Source organism: Diplotaxodon limnothrissa, linkage group LG14, assembly GCF_057381915.1.
Source record: "Diplotaxodon limnothrissa isolate DT_005_m linkage group LG14, D_limnothrissa_male_GT1.1, whole genome shotgun sequence".
Lineage (NCBI taxonomy): Eukaryota > Metazoa > Chordata > Actinopteri > Cichliformes > Cichlidae > Diplotaxodon > Diplotaxodon limnothrissa.
This window is the reverse complement of record NC_140609.1, coordinates 27,320,775-27,345,122: the sequence shown is the minus strand read 5'-3', so window position 1 is coordinate 27,345,122 and position 24,348 is coordinate 27,320,775. Positions and strand designations below refer to the sequence as shown.

At 37.5% G+C, this 24,348-nt stretch overlaps 3 protein-coding genes across 3 annotated transcripts; 2 read left to right on the top strand and 1 right to left on the bottom strand.

The window, feature by feature from the left end:
* The first annotated feature begins 1,261 nt into the window (after positions 1 to 1,261).
* Positions 1,262 to 5,155, top strand: LOC146619003 (extracellular calcium-sensing receptor-like). The gene is made up of 12 exons (XM_085371713.1): positions 1,262 to 1,411; positions 1,574 to 1,714; positions 1,803 to 1,955; positions 2,043 to 2,243; positions 2,497 to 2,657; positions 2,796 to 3,006; positions 3,113 to 3,243; positions 3,385 to 3,481; positions 3,627 to 3,750; positions 3,872 to 4,344; positions 4,443 to 4,523; positions 4,799 to 5,155. The coding sequence occupies exons 1-12, from the start codon at positions 1,262 to 1,264 to the stop codon at positions 5,153 to 5,155; spliced, it is 2,280 nt and encodes a 759-aa protein (XP_085227839.1).
* A 5,272-nt stretch (positions 5,156 to 10,427) lies between these two features.
* LOC146619002 (extracellular calcium-sensing receptor-like) lies at positions 10,428 to 15,514 on the bottom strand. The gene is made up of 10 exons (XM_085370152.1): positions 15,511 to 15,514; positions 15,255 to 15,414; positions 14,614 to 14,902; positions 14,433 to 14,519; positions 13,895 to 14,086; positions 12,901 to 13,170; positions 12,637 to 12,840; positions 12,320 to 12,539; positions 11,438 to 11,554; positions 10,428 to 11,329 (listed from the first exon to the last, which is right to left on the bottom strand). Exons 1-10 carry the CDS (start codon positions 15,512 to 15,514, stop codon positions 10,428 to 10,430), a joined length of 2,445 nt encoding a protein of 814 aa, XP_085226278.1.
* Positions 15,515 to 17,569: 2,055 nt separating this feature from the next.
* On the top strand, positions 17,570 to 22,261 carry LOC146619001 (extracellular calcium-sensing receptor-like). The gene is made up of 8 exons (XM_085370151.1): positions 17,570 to 17,697; positions 17,840 to 18,185; positions 18,516 to 18,803; positions 19,013 to 19,564; positions 19,661 to 19,879; positions 21,057 to 21,180; positions 21,284 to 21,756; positions 21,839 to 22,261. Exons 1-8 carry the CDS (start codon positions 17,690 to 17,692, stop codon positions 22,259 to 22,261), a joined length of 2,433 nt encoding a protein of 810 aa, XP_085226277.1. The 5' UTR covers positions 17,570 to 17,689.
* The last annotated feature ends 2,087 nt before the right edge of the window (positions 22,262 to 24,348 follow it).

Here is a 24,348-nt window from a genome sequence, read left to right as displayed (position 1 = left end):
CCACAAGTATCAATAACGACCCAAGTTGTTGCCAACTGTGACTTTTTGGGGTGGCTGTAGCTCATGAAGGTCATCTACTAAAACAGTATGTTGGGGGTTTAATCGCTGGCCTCTGTAAGCCAGAGTCTTCTTGGGCTCGATACTGAACCCTAAATTGCTCTCTGATGTGTTATGTGAATGTTAGATATACTTAGGCATAGAAAAACTGTGTTTCTTGAAGTTGTTGTTTAAAGTGCTTTGAGTGCACTAGAAAAGTGGAATAGAGATATATAAGAACCAGTCCATTTACTTTACTTGGGTTTTCTGACAAATATAATATAATATAATATAATATAATGAAAAGATTAATATTTACGTGGTAGAAATATGGTATGAGCATCACTATTTGTGGAACATGGTTATGGATATTTCCACATAACTTTGCTATTGAAACAAACATTATATTGAGAAAATCAATTCAAACTCAGCGGCAAATAGAATCATTGTCATTACTTATGTTGTGTTTTTTAAATGAAATATGTGTCAGTTTCTTTCTTTTTCATTATTATTATAATTTTATTAAGATGGTTTAAGACATTTCATAACTTTGAACAATAATATTCACTCTCCTTTTGCATTTCACTCTGATTGGGTGATCTCATGATGACTCATATGAATAAGTGCAATAACATAACCATCATAGTTTTTAATGCACTGCATTAGACTCTTAGAGATTATGTTGGAGATGCATTGTTGTCAGCACAATTTCTATAGGGCTACAGTGGATTATGCATTATGAATTCAACCGTTTGTAATTATCTTTGGCTGCTTTTTTGTGTCTTTAAACTTGCTTGTATTATGTTCTTTGATGCTTCTGTAGCTGAAAGACAGCTCCAAAGGACCTGGTTTAAAGAACCTGGTTTAAAGATAGGGGATGTGAGAAGTGGTTCTAGTTTACCTCAATGTGTAAAACTGGAAAGAAGTGAGCTTCTAGCCTTGCACTTGGATGGCGATGTTGTGATTGGAGGGTTTTTCCCTCTGCATTATGTTGCCAGTGATCCACAGTATAGCTACAAAACTAAACCAGAAACTACATCTTGCAGCGGGTGAGTATAAGTGTACAGTTTATATCTTTTGAGTCTTCATTTTTGTTTTTCTTCCCCCACTGTCTATGGTTCAGAGAGATAATTTACATTGTGTGTTTGTGTTAATGTGATTGCTTTATTGCTAAAGAATACTCACCTTATTTCTCGACAGCTTTGACCTCAGAGCCTTTCGCTGGATGATGACCATGGTGTTTGCAGTGGAGGAAATTAACCGTAATTCAAGTCTATTACCAGGTGTTAAACTAGGCTACCAGATTATGGACAGTTGTGACCATGTCCACACCAGTCTGAAAGTTCTTTTTTCCTTAGTCAGTCACTCTGAAGCAGTGAAAAGTCAGGTTAAAGAAATACTTGAAACTGAAAACAGAGGTACTGAAATGAAGACATTAACAACTGTAGGAGTAACAACAAAACAAATGAAAAATAGAGGTACTAAAGTTAAAACCATAATGCATAACAGCCTTAAAAATACAGAAAAATATATAAAGGAAAACACAACAGAAGAAATAAAGACAAGAGAGTCTTCCACATGTCTGTATTATTCTCCGGTGCCTGCTGTGATTGGTTTTGCATCCTCTTCCCCTACAAGAGCTGTAGCTCAAACACTTGGCCCTTTCAACATACCACTGGTAATAAATTGCTTAATCACATTTAATAATGTTTTATGGTTAGAGTTTGTTTTAAGTCAGTTTTATAAAATAACCCATCTCTCTATAGGTGAGTTATTTTGCCACTTGTACCTGTCTTACTGATAAGCAATTGTACCCATCATTCTTGAGAACTGTGCCAAGTGATCTCTTTCAAGTTAGAGGCCTTGTACAGCTTGTCACTTTCTTTGGCTGGTTCTGGGTAGGCACAATAGGGACCACGGTGAGATAAAGACTTTTTGGAAATATAAAATTAGTTAGATTTAAATAACAACATTATCTTAAAGTCATTTATGTATATATATTTCAGGATGACTATAGTCTTTATGGGATCCAAGCATTCTCTGATCTATTTGGACAACAAGGTGGGTGTGTAGAATTTCATCTCACTATCTCAAAATCATCCACAGTGGCTGAGATACAAAAAATAGCAGACAAATTACAGAGTTCAACTGCTCGGGTTGTGGTGGTCTTTGCCACAGAAGGCCAGCTGGTAGATTTGTTCTCAGAAGTAAGTATCTCAGCTGTTAAGTCTGCCAGTGTGTGATTAGGCATATAGCATGAAATATTTTGCAGTACTTCCATAATAAAATACAAAAATCAAATGAAACTGATCATAAAATATTTTTTGTTTGTTTGCTTTTCCTTTGTTTGTGCCTCTACAGCTTGCCAGGAGAAATGTAACAGGGATACAGTGGCTAGCCAGTGAAGCCTGGGTGACTGCTAGCCGACTGGCTTCACCAAATTTCCACTCTCTTCTGGAGGGAACACTGGGCTTCTCCTTCCCTGGAGTCAGCATCCCTGGCTTGAAAGAGTTTCTTTTAAATGTCCGACCTTCTCCCAAACCAGGAATGGAATTTGTCAATATGTTCTGGGAAGAGCAGTTTGGTTGTAAGCTAGAGTTTCAAAGAGACAGAACCAACAAATATGAACAGGATACTCAGGATAACTTTAAAGATCCAAATACTTATCAAATAGACCCTCAAAATAGTTCAGGTTACATGGCCGGACTTATTGTGGGACAAAAATATGTATTTAATGTGCCGGATTATATAGATTATGCAGGTGTGGTTGAAAAGCCTTTATGCACAGGTTTAGAGGATCTCAGATATGTTTACAGCAGTTATAGTGATGTAACTAAGGTCAGAATATCCTATAATGTGTATAAAGCTGTATATGCTATTGCCCATGCGCTGCACACTTTTTTGAACTGTGATTCTGTGGGACCTAGCAGGGGATTATGTGAGAAGCACAGCTCATTTTCAAATGGTCAGGTAATTGAAATTATGACAAAATATGTTACACAAGGTTTGTGAACGTTCTTTTGAAATCATCTGTTTTGTTTGTCAGTGTTGATTTTTTTTATTCTATTTCATGCAGTTTCTTCAACATCTGAAAATTGTGAATTTTACCAACCAGTTTCATGAAAATGTATATTTTGACTCCAATGGGGAGCCAGTCCCTCTCTATGATATCATTAATTGGCAGAAGGACAGCACAGATGAAATTAGGTAAAACATAATAGTTAATGATGCAATTGAAGTGTGAGTATTCATAAACAAGAAGCTTTATTTATATTCATTTTACTCTATTGCTATTATTTGGCCTGATTGCAATTTTAAATAATTTATTGGGAATTTTTTTTATGCCAGATTTATCAAAGTTGGAAGCTATGATGGTTCAGCTCCTCAAAGACAGCAACTGCACATAGTGAAGGACATGACTGTATGGACAAAAGGACAGTCACGGGTAGGTCATTGTTACCCCAAACTCCTTATGCCACTTAAAACTAAACATTTTTAAGCTGTTGAAAATTATTTGATAAACTGTGTCAAATTCTCTAAAACAATCTATTGATTCACATTATTATATCATTTTCCTGTTCCTTGTTCAGGTTCCTTTATCTCAATGTAGTGCTCCATGTCCCCCTGGCAGCAGGCAGGCCACACGCCAAGGAGAGCCCAAATGCTGCTTTGATTGTTTGCCCTGTGCAGATGGAGAGATCAGCAACCAGACCGGTAGCCCATATATGTTTTTTGTTTTTTTCAAAATGCTATTAAAGTTATTTAAAATGACAGATATGTAATGAATAGTTTCTGACTGTTTACATGCATATTTCTGTGCTCTGTGTTTTCAAAGGTTCCACTGAATGTATTAAATGTCCAGAATACTTCTGGTCAGACAAAGAAAAAGTGAAATGTGTTGCAGGAGTAGAAGAATTCCTGTCTTTCTATGACAAAATGGGAATCATCCTGGTAGCAATTACCTTGCTGGGTTTCATACTGACCACCATCATCACCATTGTTTTTCATCGTTTCCGCTATACACCCATCGTCAAGGCAAACAATGCAGAAATAAGTTTCTTGCTTCTCCTGTCACTCAAGCTCTGTTTCCTGTGTTCTCTGGTGTTCATTGGTCAGCCCTCTTGGTGGACATGTAGGCTCCGCCAGGCAGCATTTGGGATCAGCTTTGTCCTGTGTTTGTCCTGCCTCCTTGTTAAGACTATTGTGGTCCTCCTGGCTTTCCGGGCGAACGTACCAGGTTCCAGGGGTCAGATGCTGTTTGGAACATCTCAGCAGAGGATTCTGATCTTGTGCACTACAGCTCCTCAGGTTGGAAGAATATGAAACTGTCTAAATGTAATGGTTTTTGAATATTGCACATGTTTGGTACTTCTTGTATTCTTCTATCATCCAATCCTTCCCCCCAGATCTGCCTCTGTACTGGTTGGGTCTTGGGCGCACCTCCCTTTCCATTCAGAAATCCAAACTACCAAGCTTCAACTGGAAAAGTGAGTAAAGCACCAAGACTGTACTTTATTTCTTTATTTTGATATTACCATCAGCCATAACCATAGTCTTAAATGTTCTAATCCTTATAGTTCAGGACTTCAGGATTAGAACATAGTTCAATGTAGTAAGTGAGTAATCAGTTGTTAAAATATAACACAAATCATCTCTCTGTACTAATATTAAAAAATGTTGAACATTATCATAAAATAAGTATAATCACATAAAATGTACCATCTCTCAAAATCCATACTAACACATTTCTGGACATCTTTAGATCGTTGTGGAGTGTAAAGAGCCATGGCCTCCAGGGTTTTACCTGCTGCTTGGCTACATTGGCCTACTGGCCTTTGCCTGTCTTCTCCTGGCATTCCTTGGACGCAAACTACCAGACAGGTTCAATGAAGCAAAGTTCATCACCTTCAGCATGCTGATTTTCTGGGCTGTGTGGATTTCTTTCATTCCAGCTTATGTCAGTTCTCCTGGAAACTTTTCTGTGGCAGTGGAAATATTTGCTATCTTAGCATCTAGTTATGGGTTGTTGCTCTGTATTTTTGTGCCCAAATGCTATATCATTTTACTGCACCCTGAGAAAAATATTAAAAAAGGTATGACCAGAAAATGTTGTAGATGAACATCTATATAACATATGTTTTTCAGAGTAAACATGTTATGTCATCTCAGTTAAAAGAGAATAAAACAAAATACTAAATAAGAGATCTTTGTTTTGTTGATTTATTTTTTAAGCTTATGTTTTTATCACGCACAGGTGGATTAGTACATCACTTAACAGTTGTAACGGCAGTCTGGCAACAAAGGAGCGCCTAGCAGGTCCAGCGGGCATGTGGTGTGGAGGTTAGCCGGATAACTCGAAGCCAGTCAGTTAAATCGAACAACAGACCTTTATTCCTTTTTAGCAACATAAAACCATACAAGCCAGGTCTCCACGGCTCTACTCTTTCTGTACATAGATGTGTGGGGATCGGTAGTCGCCAGCGCCAGTCCGTTACAATGATGAGGTCTCTCTCTGGACAGCCACGCGAGCAACATGTAACAGCTGCCACTATACTCACACACAAACTAGAGCCGTGTCCAAATTCATAGGCTGCATACTCCTGAGGACTCTGCCTGTCTACGCGGGCCGGGTCCTCCGAGGGCCAGGTAGGCCGGAAGTGAGTGGCTGAGGAATTGGACGGTCTAGCCTTCAAATTTGCATCACCAGCTGTCTCGTTGGAGTTTAATAAACTCAGCCGTCTGCTCCTTGCTATCTAAAATATAACAGGACAGTGGCGTAAATTCTCGATCATCTCACACTACTGTTTAATAAGTTTTCTGTTTGACGTTTATTCTAAGTGACTTATATATAATGTTTAACCTGACTGGCGAAAGACCACACGGGGTCTGAAAACAATGTGCTGGGAGTCCAGTGTTCTCGCCGGCTCTAGTGAGCCTCAACTTTCCAGTTAGCTATCAGGCTGATGGGTAACAGATGTCTCTGAAAACGTCGGAGCACTTTTGCAAATATGTGATGTCTTGATATTTGAAGTTTACACAATTACATTCTCGCCTGAAAATATCTTAAAAGTTTATTTTGTGATCCAGAAAGAGTAATATGAGTAATATTAAAACTAAGTAGCTGCTGTCATTGTTGGAAACTGGAATTGGCTGGGTTGCGCTATGACTTCTGGGATATGGTGGGCCACGAAGGGAACACCTGACCCATCCTTCAAATCTGGGGAAAATAAGGACGCATTTGTCGGCTGTATTTGGAAGAGTCTGTGAATTTGGACAGCCTTCGTCACATTGCCGTTGACGTAATCGTCTTACAAATGCAGCCTCAGGAGGATGCAGCCTATGAATTTGGAAACCCCCTAGGAGACTCCCCCCAAATACTACCATAGTAGGACAACCTCCCCCCTAGTAGTGCTATAACACAATAAGGGTTGTTACACAGTGCATCTTTAAAAATATTTTAATTACCCAACTTACTTCTTGTATTGTAAGCTACTGACCAGCTACTGAAGAAACTACAATTAGTTGCCATTTGAAACTGCACCACAGTTTATAAAGGCCAATGACTTCTCTAATAAAAAGCACAGTTTACCATCACAAAAATATTTGATACTGATACTGGCTGATACTAACTATAGTTAGCCTACACATATGAGCATGTTTATTTCTTTGTCCCATAGTCTTCAGATTTGGAAGGATAGCATATTAATATATATGAATATATACAATAACATACTGGCTTACATACAATAAGTGGGCCAGTTACAATGTTCCCTCTAATTTTTCATGTGTCTGAGCGAACACACAAACTCCCTGAGCGGTCCCTTGGACCACTGTGAGCGACAGCAGACGTGTGTACTGTGGTCACGCCAGCATCGAATCCATCCAAGTCACATGGTTTATTAAAATAATCAAATTACAGCATTGTAGTGTTCTGTTGCAGAGTGTAGCAACTCTGATTAAACACCAAGCTAAACCTCTGTCAATGAATACACGAGTCTGAGTAGAGTTGACTTTTTACTCACAATTTTCATTTGACAAGCTGTGAAAACTGTGGTTGAAAAGAAATACAGAATAGAAAAAATGATTGTGTTTACATAAATATTGTATCACGAAATAACTCAAAATATGACTTTACATCTTTGTGTTAGCTTGAGCAACAGTAATGATCATCAAAATGAATGCCTTTTTTAACATATACATATCAACCCTCATGAACGACAAATAAAATATAGTTTTTAAAAAACACCTCTATTTATGCTTTTTTTAACACCTTCATCATGACATATATACACTTACGTGTATGTAAGGGAGGTTATTAGCAAGTTCACCTTCAAAATTAAATCTTCTTAACATTTTTAACTCTTTTTACTGTTCTTTTTAACTTAAATACATACAAATGAATTGTTATAAAGCAAACATTAAAGATAAATGGCATAAATGCCTTTAAGGCATCACAAGCATTTACATTTATGTTAGACTACTTTTAATTAACTGCTTTAGCCCACTTACAATGAAAATTAAAAAAAAAAAGATCTTGTTCATGACCTGTGTAGTATGTTAACGCTATTGGAAGTAAAAAATAACTTGAACTCCAATTTATACACACAACTTTCTTTCTTTCTTTTTTATAAAGCTGTGACTTGTATTATGAGTATAAGTCTGTGGTTTGGGAGAGAGTCCGGTAACTCTCTGTCTGCAAAATACAGTATATAATATCCAATGTTGAGTTATGCAAACAACAAAGTTTTTTGCAGATGTTTACCAAAAAATGCAGCCAAGGCATTGTTTTAAACAAACCTTTCAAACTATTTACAAAACAATCAGGTGCACTGCATGAAATTTGATGCCACATAAATTATTTACTCCAAAAAATAATTTCTTTCCACTATGAGATAAAGGAGAACATCACAAGCCTGATATCTGCAGCCCTGACAACAGGAGATGTATCACTCCTGTAACACCTGTAACATTCAGCAGTCGCCTCATTGTTCTGACACACACAACAAAACTATTGACTACACTACACACTAACTACAGAAGACAACACACTAAGTACATAAGATTTGCACTAAACGTCGCAAATCTCTCACATCTCAAAGCACCCCCTTCACTCCTAAAACTTCCCCCCCCTCCTAAACAACTAAATGCCATGTTGCCATATCATTTTTTGATTTTTGTTAACATAACTCTGGTTTTACATGGCCCATCAACACAATTTAAAAACTGGTATAAAGTCCACACTTTTTCCGTCAATTGTTCCGTCTGTCCTGCTCACATCTCCAATGGTTGTGCACGTTGTCATTAACGTGGCTTCACTCCACATTAGCCACGCCGCTTTGCTAACTAAAACACTGGTGTTGGCACATAAGGACACTGTCATAGCCTGTCAACGACATTGATTAGCTGCGTATATACGAATGTGAATCGCATTATTGGCTGGACTATGGGATGGGATGGCATCGTTCTAATCCCATACGGGAGCAGCCAGTCACTTACTGACTAACACTGCAACAGAATTGTTGAAGTTTTAATTTTAATTTCAATTCAGGTTAGATTTTTTTCTGTGCGCAATGCAGATTTTCTGTGAGCAGAGACCATGCCAGCAGTGCGCAACTGTGCACGCGTGCAGCTTAGAGGGAACATTGGCCAGGTACCTACACATTTAATGAGATATCACATTATAACTAAAAGAGGATTACGTTCAACAGCAGGTCTCAGTTTTTCTATATAATAAATTAACAATGTTTTAGTAAATGAAAGAAACCTGTCAGCACCAATCTTTTTGCTTAAACTGTAAGAAATAAATGAAAAAACTGACAGACAATTCTGGTAGTGTATTCCCCAGACTGCCCTGTAATTATGAAGTAGAATGTTTTTGTTAATTCATAGAAAATGTACTATTTTTATTATTTATTTTACTTTGTACATATATATTGTACAAAGTAAAAAAAAATTGTTCTTTTCAGTCATCTAATTATTCATCTATTACTTTATTACTCTAGCATGAATGGGTGAGGTCTTTATCAGCGTGACATGTTGTAAAATTTATTAAATAACAGTTTTCCATAGCTATTTGTGTGGCCAGATTGGAGCTACCCCTGCTTTACTGGGTTGTGATGGGGTGCTACAAAGGGGGCAGATCTCTCTGCCAGTACCAAGAAAGAAAACCATTAAGTTTTCGAATCAGTCGTCTTTTTCATTAAGTGGCCTGATCAGAAGACCAAGAACACTTTGGAATCACTGGTGTAGAAGATGTTCAGCAGGTTTGGGGAACCAGAATCACACAGACCAGGGCAGGAACTCTGAAGACCCAGCCAGGTGGGCAATGAAGAGACGCTCTACTTTTACAAGTCCTCCCACAGACAATGTTGTCTCCCCCCAACTTATTATCAAATTTCTTTAACGCTAATATAACATTTTCTTTTCTTTTCTTTTTAAAAAAAAAAAAAAAATTATATATATACATATATATATATATATATATATATATATATATATATATATATATATATATATATATATATATATATGTTTGTTTTCTTCTACAGTCTACTACACTATATTCCCTGTTCTAATAATCTAATCTAATAATCCAAACCAAATCCAGAAAAAGTTGGGATCTTGTGTAAAGTGTAAATAAACAAAATGCAATAATTTGCCAATCTCTGTTTTATTCCCAGTATAACACAGAAAAACATAACAATTTTTTAAATTGAGAAAATGCACTGTTGAAAAAAATATATCAACTAATTTTTGATGGAAGCAACCCATCCCAAATAAATTGGGACAGGCCCATGTTTACCACTGTGTAGCATCCCCTCTTCTTCCAACAGCAATGTGTAAAGGTCTGGGAACTGAGGAGACCAGTTGCTGGGATTTTAACTTGTCTTTGGCCCACAGGAGAGAGTGGCCTTTTTGAATCATGCTAACATATAGTTTCTTCTTGCAAGATAGAGCTTTAACTCACATTTGTAGATGATATGGGAAACTATGTTCTCTGAGAAAACATTTGATTATATTGCATACATTGACCATATATTATGGGTGACATATTCAAATTCCACAAAACTTAATGTTGAAGAATATTATTCTTAAATTGTTCAACAATGTAGATGCAGAATTTGGCAGTTTGCCATACCCCTGATCATCTATAGTTCTGAGAAACTCTGTCTCTCTAAGATGTTCTTTTTATAACTAATCAGGTTACTAACCTGCTGCCAGTTAACCTAACTAGTTGCAAAATGTTCCTCCTCCTTTCTTCAGTACCACTTTCTTCTCCAGCCTGATCACGACTTTTTGGGAAATAGATTTGTATATTAGAATTGGTCAAGAAATAATATTAAACAGTGAATAGAAATTTCAAATCAAACAACTTTAAAATGGTTAACTGATTACTTCTTTTCTTTTCCCATTAGGTGCTGTTTTGTATTTTTTTCTGGCTTTAATAAAATTATGTAACACTTTGGAGCAAACAGACAGAATAGCAAGCCAAAGCTGGAGGCCAAAATGGCAAAGGATTCAACTGCATCTGCATAATTTCCAGGGGAGCTGATATAAGCAGGAATAAATGCCAGCCACACAGCACAGAAGATCAGCATGCTAAAAGTGATAAACTTGGCCTCATTGAAGTTGCCTGGCAACTTGCGTGCCAGAAATGCCAGTACAAAGCAGAGACAGGCCTGGAGACCAATATATCCTAAAACACACCAGAATGCAAGGCTTGATCCTACGCTACACTCCAATATGATCTTTGAGCGTTCGTATTTAGTATTTCGTGAAGGATAAGGGTGTGCATCAATTAGCCAAGCGCCACAAATAACTACTTGAACAAGAGTGCAGCTGAAAATAATGGCCCTCTGCTGCTTGGGTCCCAACCACTTCATGATGTTTTCCCCTGGACGGGTGGCAGTGAAAGCAGCCAGCACCACCAGTGTCTTTCCCAGGATGCAGGAGATGCAAAGTGAAAATGTAATGCTAAAGACAGTGTGACGCAGCATGCAGGACCAAAATGTTGGCTCTCCAATGAAAACCAGAGAACAAAGGAAACACAGTGTTAAAGCAAATAAGATAAAGAAACTAAGTTCAGAGTTATTGATACGGACAATGGCAGTGTTTCTGTGGTAAAAGAACACTGCTAAAACAACTATAGTGAGACAAGCTCCCACCACAGAAGTGACTGTCAGGGCTATACCTAAGGAATCATAGGCCAAAAACTCCACTTTTTTGGCGATACAGGCTGTTCTGTCTTTGTTTGACCAGAAGTCCTCGGGACAAAATGTGCATTCTATTGCATCTGAAAGACAGAGAGTCAAAAAGCAAGAGTTCATTTAAATATTGCCTAATTGTATCAGAACATTACATTTAAAATGCTGCGACTTGTAATACTTAGATTTAAACTCACTTGTCTGATTGCTAATCTTGCCATTGTCACATGGTACACAGTCAAAGCAGCAGACAGGCTCCCCACGACGGACAGCCTTCCGGGACCCTGGAAGACAGCTGGCACTGCATACAGACACTGGCACCTGGCAAGGTAGAAAGCATATGAATCCCAACTCTGATGAGTGAAAGAATGTCCTACGAATATAATAGTTAGTTACTGAATTATTTGCTTGGGCCAATGATCATACAAACAATTAAATAAAGGCTAATTGCTTAATCAAATAAGAATCAAAATATGTATTCCTCAAATTCTTCTGTTTAAAGTCAGTGTAAATAAATGCCTGGATTTTATAATGTAGGTTATAATGTAGGTTAAAATTTGTGTCGGTTTAACCCCTGGAAAACTATGCTCAATATTTTCTCCTTCCTCACTTATTAAATAATAGAACCATACTTTTTTCCCCTTTATTCATTTAGTCAATGTAACCAGGAAAAAAAAATTGAAAAGGCTTTGCTGTCATTTGCCCACAGAGAAAGGAGTTACTACCTACAAATTTATTCCCTGTAATATTTATGCATCTATCATCAAAACAGAAAAAAGTTATTGTAGCTTCAAGGTATTTAACTTAGCTGCTTTAAAACAGTCATGATGGAATTTGAATGTAGAATTACAAATGCCTTTGATAAGTTGTGCCGTAAGGATTACAGAGAGGATTGAGTATCAAACATACCTCAGCCTTATGTCTCGTTTTGAATACTGACTGTTTACTATCCATGTATGCAAAGGGATGGACATCAGATCCAAACTGTCCTGCACACCTGACTTACCTCCATCTTAACCTACAGAACTTCAACAGTTGACATCTGAAGGTAAAAACACAGTGTGAGCAGCTTGCCTCACTCTGATCCCCTGCCCACATTATCATGTCCTCCTGGATCACCAGCTCCTCTCCAGCAGGTTTGGTTCCATCAAACAGCCCCACGTTGACAAATTCAATGTTCCCGCTTGTGCCTCGCTGCCAGTTGATAATATCATAATAGGGTATAGAGTCACCCTTCAAGTCAAAGTTTACCTCTTCCCCAGCAATTATAAATTTCACTTCCTGCAGGTAGTACTGGAGCTTGAGAAACCATTACATAACATGAAACACTTAAACAGACATACAGCAGACAAGACTTTAAGTGGTATTAACTAATGGTAAGTATTCTGGACTATACCTGCCAAGGCAGTACATTGTCACTTTGTGCACATGACTGGTTCTTAAAAGGCCCACTGCCTGGTTGACACATGAGAAGGTTGTGCAGGGAATGAGCAATTGCATATACAGCCTTATATACATTATAGGCCACTCTAGGGCTTGATGTATTCAAGTAGGCTGAATGCTGTTTCAGTGGTGACTCTTGCCCTGAGCAAGGTGGCAACTGGGAGGCAGAAGACAGTGAAGGACTACAGCCATACAGAGCCTCCCACAGCTCCTTTACCAGCATATTATTGGGATACCTCTGTGGGTTTACGGTTTCCAAGTAGTTGCTGAGTCTTGAGATATAACCTTTTCTGATGCCAAACCCGACTGTACCTCCCAGATAGGGGTAATACTCTTTCCCTGTAAAGACAGATGCTGTGACCCAGGCCTCACTAGCCACCCACTGGATTCCAGTGATGTTCTGCTTCATGTAGTCTCTCAAGAAAGGCGTCATTTCCCCCTCAGCTGAAAATACTACCACCACTCTTGCCAAAGAGCTACGCATTACCTTTTATAAAGATAATGCATGAGGAAGAAGGAAAGAGTTTGCAAGGAAGAGGGAAGGCAAAATACATCATTTTAAAACATGGCGACAGGAAAAGGCACATTGATATGATTTTAGATTTTTGTAATAATCTCATCTGTTGGCATTTGGGGTTAGATTGACTAAAGGCCTGTGCCAGTCTAAAACCACTATTTTGGGATTAAAAAGCAGCTTTTGTAAGGATTTTTGTTCCTGATATACTACAAGTCAATGTTGTTTTGGTAACTGAAAATCACAGACAGGGCTATTTTTTTAATGGCTGGCCTCATGGCATACTCTTTTTTTTTAAGCAATTCTCTTGCAGAGTGCAAAATTTGCTGTCACAAGTATGTAAACATATCACACCGGTGTGATGTTTGCATATTTCCTTAGTTAAATTTAAGACAGAAAAAAATTCTTATTTTGTGCCTGATGGAGTTGTGCTGTTGGTAGAAGCATTCATGTATCAGTAGTATACAAAAATGTAACTAGCGTAGTGTCCGAACCTTGGCTCTGTCTACTGATTTTTTCCTTTACAATACGGGTATTTTGAATCAAACTGAGCAGTTTAAACTCTCTTTTTACTTTAAATGATCAAACTGCATTATATTTGCAAACCTCTTTCAGCATTAGGAATTCAGAAGTTTTCAAGTGAAAAAGGAAAAACAGCTTTCTAATAAAAGTCATATCAGGGATGGTCTCTACCTACCTGCATGATCTCCAGTGCCCTCTGTTGATTGTAGAGCAGAGGAATCATTTCTTGGTATGCCACACACACGCTGGTACCCTGTAGTTCTCTCATTAAGCCTTGCACAGCAAAACGGCCATATTCATGATCTCCTCGCACCACCCCCACCCAAGTCCAGTTAAAGCGTACCAGCAGCTGAGCAATTGCTTTCACCTGGGTTCAACAGAATAAATTCAGCTTACTCAGTTCACTGACATATTTTAATAATGTTGAAGTCTTAATATGCTATTTAGACTCTGATGTAGTATATCAGTGGAAGACCAAATTAATTAATTACATTACTGGTATTTAGTCTGAATATTTTAAATCTTACTTATTTATTCAGTGTAGTTTCAAAACTACACCACAAAATGCCATGGTTTGTAAATCACTACATTGGTTATACATTGTGGTTATTTCAGTAAGGGAACAACTGAAAATACATAAAGATTCAACATCTTTATTTTAAATGATAGAGCACTGACAAATCATTCTGTTTGTTTTGTTTTCAGGCCCTTACCTGATAATCATCATTAGGGATTACCCTGAAAAAGGTAGGGTATTTTGTTCTGTCAGTGAAACATGCACATGAAGAAAAGTAACTGATCTGTGTAAAGCAAAAAAAAGGAGAGGAGAGTATAACAGATCATAATGATGACTTGCAGGTTTGGAGGATTTAGAACTAAAAGAGGCATTATTACCATTGGGATTTGGAATGGCTGGAGGATTCTTGACACCACAATGGACTGAGCAGAACCAGATTCACCAATTACAGCAAGGAGTGGAGAAGCACCGCTACACATGGGAGAGTCATCTTCACTCATCCCGTTTAGTACAGCCATAGCAGCTCTCTGGCCAGTCAGTGGATATGCACACGAATCAAAGATTTTGTACCCCAGGGTGTAATTTGGCAAAAGCTCCAGATTCTGGTTTACCTCCTCAACTGCCAGCCTCATCGTTTGAGCCCAGCGGAAAGCCCTGGGATCAAATCTGTGGCTCAGAAGACAGAAAAATACAATACACATTACACACAACAAGAGTGGAGAAACACTGAAAACATTGTTTTCGTTTCGAGCGTTGTTCTGATTTAAAATTAGTAGTAATTTGACTTACAGCTGTCTTGTGCATTAGCACAGTAGATTACTTTTCCCCTGTTTTCTTACTCTCTCTTTCTTACAGCAAGTTAGGCATATTGTCTAAAACTTTAGATAACATTAACACTGTATTGTAGTAAATAGCATGTATAAATACTCCATATAACAATACAGTCCACAGGCAGTGCAACAAAATGACACATTATTCAATAAATAATAGATAGACAGAAACAGTGTACTATGCTCACCCATTACACTTCACTGGCGGTGGTTTGTAGGTACAGTTAAGGTCTGGCATTTCTTGGTTATAATGAAGGGGAAAGATTCCTGCAATAATGTAGTCACCCTCAGCTATAAAGCCTGGCTCAAAGCTGTTTTGAAGAATGCACACTTTTCCTGCAGATGTGGCTGAAGAGGTAAAATTAGAGGTTTGTATGTAAACTAAGGTAAGTATACCAACATGATAAAGCAAAGGAAGAAAGGTAAGTAGATGCATAGTGTTACACATTCCCACAAAAACAGGAAAAGTTTTTAGGCAACGTTATATACTGTATCTAAAGTCAGTATATGGCCCTCCCATTATCAGTATATCCAATCCAGAGCTGTGTGGTTTGGTCATCAGCAGCCCCACCTCATTTACTAAAAATGTTTACTGCACTCTGAATGGCATTGTACTGGAGTTAGAATATATTTTAAATATTTTATTGGGAAAACATACATCAATTAAACGCCAATACATTTTAATATATTAAATTATGGTTAGTCTTTAAAGAAAGGATTAATTAATAAAGTTTACTTATGATGACCAGTAAGGTTTTCTTGTGCGTGGCTGTGTGTCATTTTGTCTGTAAACGTTTTGATTGAATTTCCATAAATCGTTGTAGGGGGTGAGGTCATGTTAACATATCCAGCATGATAACATATCCCAAGGTCTATTAGCAATTATAATGCTATATAGAGTGATTTAAAACTATGCTTCTTACTGCCATTGTTTGTATTAACAACATACAGGCATATAGGGAATGATATATGGGAATTCTAAATATAACATTATGTTGGATCTCTGACCTCTTCCTCAAGGTCAAAAAAGTTTTACCTTTTTTGACCTTGAAACCTACATAATGTTTATATAGAATTTATATAAACATTATGTAGGACGTTAAGAGTAAATACTGTCCAGACACTGAGTTGCCTTGGAGGAGGTTTGCAATCTAGGAGTGGTTCTTGTTTAACTGAAAATTTCCCTGTCCTTTTGCAGGGACATTTTAGTAGTATAATTACAGTCTGTTATGCTCATTTGTTTTGAGAAGTGAGTTACCGTAAGTGTTTGCATTGGAACAGAATATCTTTTGTTTTGTCACATGTCAGAGAAGACTTACATAGCAAAGTGATAAACAAAAACAAAGGTGTGCCTCTGGGTCATTTCTAATGCTAGAATAACAATTTCTAATGCGGAAAGGATCCATAAACTGCAATATGTAAGTAGTTTTGGTCCTTTACACAACTTTGTTTGTATATTCAAGAAAAAAATGCAAAAATAAACAAATTTAATTTGGTTCAAGTAATTTCTTCAACAACTGTGCAAAGGTGCCCCAGAGCATATTCAGCAGCAGTAAGATATAAGATGAAAGGTGGGGCACACACCCTGAAAAGCACAACCAAAGAGCTTGGATTGCATACAGGAAAATTGGTGATGCATATGGATTAGAAATCCCTGACTTCCAATGGTAAAGTCCAAAGTGTCTGAGTGATAACAGGAGCATTAATGGCCAAGATGAATAGCATATCCAGCCTATTCAAAGCAAAACATTAGTGGTCTCTGTCCTGAAGATAAAATGCAAAACCCTGAAACCCTCTGGTAGAGGACCAAGCTTGAAAATAAGACACAGACAAAACCCAAGGGGGTGAGAGGGATACGTATCCAATTTAACTCAATTCAGTTAAATTCAATCCACTTCAATTCATTTCAGTTCAATGGTGTAAAATATTCCGCCAGTGAACCCAAGAGCATTGGAGACATGTTCTCTGGAATGACAAACCATGCTTCTCTCTCTTGCAGTTTAATGGATGAGTCTAGGTTTGGCTTTTGCTAGGCAAACAGTACTTGTCTGACTGAGTTGAAGAGTTAAAGCTGTTTTAGTTGTATAGAGTGGGACAATATCATATTAAAGCTATGGGATGTCAGTCAAATTAATATTATTAATGTGTGTGTGTGTGTGTGCGTGCGTGCGTGCGTGCGTGCGTGCGTGCGTGCGTGCGTGCGTGCGTGTGTATTTCACCCAATAGCATGCTCTAAATTACCTACTGGTTACCTTAAATGATGTTTCAGCCCCTTTGTGGGCAGTCCTCTCAGATCTGTGTCCCACAGTATATAACTAAACTGTGTCTGTAAATATCATATTTCTTGTTTTCTTTTTATGTATTTTCTATCATTAAGGTTTTACAGCATTCCTTCAAACCTGAGTTAGCTATGACATTGTTGATTGCATGGCTTTTTATATTTCTTTATCTTATGAACAACAAACATGGCTCAGCTGCTGTTTTGGATAACTGTGTTTTTTTGGGAGAAGAGGATAAAAATAGTCTTTACGAGGATGGAGATGTAGTTATAGGGGGTTTATTTCCTTTACATTACAGTCCTGTGTTTTCTCATTCAACCTATAAAGAAAAACCAAAAACTAATATGTATAAGTAGTAAGTGATTATTATTCACAGTAGTTAACACACATTTGCTACTGTAACACACAAACTCATTTATGTCTGTTTACGGTTTACATGTGTGTGTTTGTGTGATGTGTATCGTATGATTAATTGTTTCTACACTTCTGTATAGTTTCAGCTCTCGTGCCTTGCGGTGGATGCAGACCATGACTTTCACAATTAAAGAAATCAATGGCCGCAGTGATCTCCTGCCACACCTAAAGCTAGGTTTTCACATCCATGACAGTTGTGATGACATACCTGTGTCTCTGAGAGCTTCTTTGTTGTTGGTTAATGGGCAGCCAGACAAAGGCTTCAGAGCCGAGAGTTTCTACAGAGACAAAGTTCTAAAAACCAATGGCTATAACGTAGGCTGTGATGCTGTTCGCCAAACTGTGTCTTCAGTAATCATAGGAGATGCTGGCTCTGGGGTGTCTATGGCACTGCTTCGAAGTCTGGGTTGTTTCCATATCCCTCTGGTGAGACAGTCTGACCTGCATCTGCTAGTGCTGAATGTAATACTCCTGTGTTTGTAATTACACCTTTATCAGGTTTGCAGTGTCGATTAACTAATTATATTTTAAGAAATATATAAATACATTCAAATGTAAAAACATTTTCAACTTACCCTCTTTTTTTTTAATAAGTAGTAGACTTACAGCTCTCTCTTTCTGCATTTTAAATAGTGTGAAAATCCTATATCAGTGGATCATTATGAGGGCAGTGGTATTATATTGTTGATGCTTGTTTCACAGCCCTTTCAGCAACTCATCATGCTAATGGTTAACTAACGTTTGCTGTAAATCTAGGTGAGCTATTTTGCATCCTGCAGCTGTCTGAGTAACCAAAGGGAGTTCCCTACCTTTATGCGCACCATGCCTAGTGACACCTTCCAGATTAGAGCTCTGGCTCAACTGGTTAGTTATTTTGGCTGGACCTGGGTGGGAGTGATTGGTGTGGAATCTGATTATGCCCGTTTTGCCATCCAGCTCTTCCTTCAGGAGTCAGTGCACTATGGTGTGTGTGCTGCCTACACACATTTCTACCCTGTAGTGGTCAGTCAGCAGGCTCTAGATGACCTACTGAATGTCATTCAGGTACCTCTGCATCTATGTTAATATATTTTTATATCTATATATTTGTAGAATTAGTAATAAAAATGACTTGTTTCATATTTATTATATTTAAAATATTAACTTTAAGAAAGAAGAATATTCAAAGAGGACCTAGTTTCTACATACAATCCATTATTTAGGATTTTTACAATTAATTAAGTATTAAATATATCTAAATTTCCCATTATTAGTTTTCATCCTCAAAGGTCATCATTAACTTTTCTGGTGAGTCGGAGATGCAGAGTATTCTGAGAGAGATCATGCGTCGGAACATGACTGGCCTGCAGTGGATTGCAAGTGAGGCATGGGCCACTGCCAAGTCATTCTGGGAAAAGTCTGGAGATCTTCTGATGGGAACATTAGGATTTGCGATCAGGAGAGCTGCCACAATTCCTGGGCTTAAACAACATCTCACCAGTCTTACAGCATCCTCTCTTCATAAATCAGCTTTCCTGGCAGAATTTTGGGAAGAGACTTTTGACTGTCGACTAAATGGGTCACTGAATACCCATTCTCATGGCTCTGACAATTTCTTTGACAGACAGCCATGTAAAGGGACAGAGGATTTAAATGATGTTTACTCTCCTTATTCTGATGTGACACAGCTAAGAGTGTCATATAATATCTACAAGGCTGTGTACCTAGTTGCCTATGCCCTACAAGATTTGAGTAATTGCAAAGTAGGAAAGGGGCCTTTTCTTAATGGCACGTGTGCAGACCCCAAAAATTTTAAACCGTGGCAGGTGAGTCAAATTATGGGTTCAATGTTATCTTAAAATACTGAAGTCAAATGTCCCATATATTTTCTTTAAATAACATTTTATTTCTTTTTGTTACAGCTCATTCACTATATGAAACATGCAAATTTCTCAGCACTGGGAGAGAAAGTCAATTTTGATCAAAATGGTGACCCCATTGCTTATTATGATCTAATGAACTGGCAGAGGGCGCCTGATGGCTCTCTTAATTTGGTGAAAGTCGGCTTCTATGATGCCTCATTACCTGGACACAGCCTAGTTATTAATGACTCAGTGATCCAGTGGCCTCTAGGAAAGAAGGTGTGTTCTCCGAAAACAGGCCTGAGACCATGTTCACCTTTTAGACTGTTGTATGCACTGTTGATCAAAACATCAACTTATTTGTTCTTATTAGTGTGCAGCATATTTTGTTGTTAACATTAGAATTACCAAGGGGTCGTTTTGAAACCCTGGAATTTAAAAATCAAATTATTCTGTTAAATTAACAGCCCATCTTCTCGCATTTGGTGACTTTTCAAGTTGATTTATTACTGGATGCGTGGGATAATAAAATAAATAAATTATGACCACTTATATCTGGAACTTGACACCATAGAAATATGTAAACAACAACCCTGAATGCTGAATTGCCTAGCAGCATATTTTATTTACAGACATTTAAATATGAAGGCTGCAATAACATGAGCCAAGGCTAGCTAGATCTGATTGACAGATAACTATATCAGGGACTTTTATTAGATAAAAGGATGGGTTTTCGAGTTGGGTCAGAGTTGGGGAGTGCATGACGGAACAGGAGGAGAAATGTGTGGGTTGTTGGCTGAGCAACAGAGAAGCCATAGCTGAATTGAGCAGAGTCCAGAGTGTAGAGTGCTAATCAGAGACCACAAGAGCCAAATCAGACAGGTTTCAGGCCAGAGGAGCATAGCTGAAGCAGTGAAGCGCTGCATACTCAGCAGACCAGTATGGACACTCAAAGAGAGCCAGGGGCTGAGAATGTAGGCTGTGACAAACTTTCACCATTGTATGTTTACAATAATGAATGTATTGAAGTTATTAATGTTGACCTCATATTAATGACCATAAGTTGCAGTTGAATGCATATACCATAGTAATATACATACATTTGTGAACACCACAAATTATTTACAAAGTTAGCATTTCACTTTATTTCACTTTAATGTAATTCATGGCTATGCTGATCTTTTCTTTTTTTAAAGACATAATATAGCTCAAAAAAAAACCCCAAACATATAGCGCTCATAATAAAAATTATAATTGGTACCCTTGTATTCGTTGCTTGAAGTTTTATTAAAACTTTATTATTCAGCTTTTTCCATAATACCTGTAAGCTTGACTTGGGTTTACTTTGTAAATCTATAATGCATATTTATTCTCATATAGAACAAGTTACTTTTGGATTTGTGTATAAAAATAAAATTTGACTCTATAGTTTCTGAGCGATTAAACTCCCTGTCAGGCTATCCAGTCTGTATGCAGCAGCAGCTGTCCACCAGGTACTCGCGTCGTCAGGAGAAAGGGGGAACCCATCTGCTGTTATGACTGTGTTCCCTGTACTGAGGGAGAAGTTAGTAATAAGACTGGTATGTTTTCCTTCTTTATTTTTAATCCAAACATATATTTTTATGTTGGCATTTAAAATTTGGCTTCAATAAAGTAAAAGTTATGTTCTCTGTTCATCACCAGATTCTTTGGAGTGCTCACACTGTTCAGCAGACACATGGTCCAATACAGCCAGGAACCTCTGTATACCAAGGACTACTGAATATCTATCTTACTATGAGTTTATGGGTATTCTATTATGTGTTGCATCTGTTTTTGGAGCCTGTCTTTCCCTTTTCATCATCACCATATTCATTTCATTTAAAGACACACCACTGGTTCGGGCCAACAATATGGAACTGAGTTTTCTCCTCTTGGCATTCCTTGCCATTTGTTTCCTTGTTGGCTTGCTGTTTATTGGTGTGCCTTCAGACTGGCTTTGCCGTATTAGGTACCCAGCATTTGGGATCAGTTTCGCCCTCTGCATATCATGCCTCCTCGCCAAGACAGCAGTGGTTCTGATGGCGTTTAGATCCACACTACCAAGAAGTAATGTTATGAAATGGTTTGGATCTAACCAGCAGAGAGCCAGTGTGCTTTTAGGAACAGCTGTCCAGGTAGAAATCTTGACGCTATCAATATTGATTCATAGTGTCACTTAAAAATGACCATTCTCCTGTTATTTTTGAATTCTTTCAGGTAATAATCTGTTTTATCTGGCTGCTCACTAGTCCACCTCATGCCAACAATAATACAGATTACCACGGGGCTACCATCATCAAGGAGTGTGTCCCCGGTTCAGAGGTCGGCTTCTGGTCTGTTCTTGGATACATTGGCATCCTGGCTTGTGGGTGCCTTCTAATGGCTTTTTTAGCTCGAAACCTGCCTGATAATTTTAATGAGGCAAAGTTCATTGCTTTCAGCATGTTAATATTTTTTGCAGTGTGGATTACTTTTATCCCAGTCTATGTGAGCACAGCTGGAAAATATACAGTAGCGGTTCACATTTTTGCCATTTTAGCTTCAGCTTTTGCACTTCTTTTTTGCATTTTTGTTCCAAAGTGCTATATTATATTGCTAAGACCAGAAAAAAACTGCAAAAAAAAAATCATGCAAAGATGAAACTACATTTTTTGGTGTTAAAAAGTGTAATAAATAAGAAATAGATTTTAAACACATAAACCTACGCTTGTGTTGCTAAACCTGGAATTTAAATTAAAAAAACAAAAAAAACTAAACAAATTGAAATTCTCTTGCGTCATATGAACAGCATGCAACAATTATACAACCTACATGCGCTGACCTGTAAGAACTTTCTTATTTGGAGAGTCGATAGACCTGGGTACATGCTTGTTGTAACATCTTTTCTCTGATTGTCAAGTGATAGTCCATAATAAATTTATATCTACTTTTCACTGCCTCTGTCTCCTTATGAATTATTTCTACCTGAAGTACTCTGAAGAGATCGTATCTTTAATTTTCTATGTCACACTGAATAACCTGGAAAAATAAATATAGAAAATATGTTTTATTTTAAAATGATAATGAGACAGTTTTTGGAAGAACTTCCCATTACAGCTTGGTAATTTGGTAACAGTGAGGTAACCGGTGAAAAAAATATTTTAATAATAGGCCATTCAATTCAATTACCAAAGCAATAATCAAGGAAAAATATGAATATATTCATAACAATATGGTAGATAGATGATATGGTAGATTGTAGACAAAATTACAAAATCTAATGTAAAATGTAAGGATAGTCATGTTGGTTTTTACATTTTATTGCTGAAGTCTGTTCTCACAACAGAAACAATTCCAAAAACAGTTGATTCTCTTCATCTGGACATAGTGTTTTTTTAGAGGGAGAAACGATTCGTTTACTCCAAGGTTATTATCGTTAACGAAAACTAACGAAATAATGAAAACTAGAAGTGAAAAAACATTTTCGTTAACGGAAATAAATGTAAAAAACAAAAAAAGGAAAACTAACTAAAACTGTAATGAGTGTTCACAAAACTAACTAAAATTAACTGAATTTATAGCAAAAATGTGTTTAGTTTTCATTGATGTGTGCGTGTCATACAATAGTCAAGGGTGAAAATGAATTTTAGTTTCCAGATTTTTTTCTTGCTGTGTCTCATTATGCCAGCAGGTGGCAGTACGTTAGTCGAGTCGTCTGTGTTGCTGCTCCGTCCACACGCAGAATCATGTCAGGAAAAGTCTGGAGAAAGCGCCAGAGTCCAATTTGGGATTACTTTGAATATGACTGTGTTTTGGATAAAGCAAGTGTCTTGTAGTGGAAAGAGATAAATTATGAGGGACATTTCTAAAGGGAAAAAAAATCCCACAAACCTTAAAGTGCTGACACAAGAAGAAGGCTAACCTAGCTTACCTTGAGAAGGTAAGGGAGCACACTCAACCCTCATCCCCAGAAAACAGAAGCTAACCCCAGGCAAGGCAGCGTGATGCATCCCGAGACAACAGGACGGGGATATCTACATAACTGTGTGAGTCAATTGCCTTCAAAAAGTTTATCAATTCACTTGAACCAAAATTACGAACACCCGGTGCTGCAAGAGTTAATAGTCTCATTGGGGCCAAGATATACATTTTATAGTTGCCTGGTATCAATGGTTGTTCATCTGCCTTTATTTATTTATTTATGTATGTATTTATTTATTTATTTAAAGAACCCATAGGTGGGAATGTGAGTTGTCTGTCTCTGCGTGTTAGCTCTGCGACAGACAGGCGACCTGTCCAGGGTGCAGGGTATGGTAGCTGGAATAGCAACATACCCAAGGATAAGCAGAAGAGAATGACTGATATGATGAAACTGGGATTTTGTTACACTTAATTTTTGCAAACACAAATAAAACTATAACTGAAACTAATCAAAACTAAACTGAAACTAAGGATTTTCAAAAAAATAAAAATTAAACTAAACTAGCAAACAATTGGTAAAAACTAATTAAAACTGAGAAAAAATTGAAAATCTGAAGTCAAAACTAAATAAAAATAAAAACTAATGAAAATTGCAAAACTATTAAAACCCTGGTTTACTCATCCAAGTGACTTCTTCAGTCTCAGCTGACTGCAGGTTTCCCCAACTTTAAACAGTACCTTTGCACAATGACTGAACTAGCCCACCGAATGAGCGATGGGCTGTGAGGTCAGTTCCTTGATCATTAATATGCAAATTGTCATGACCA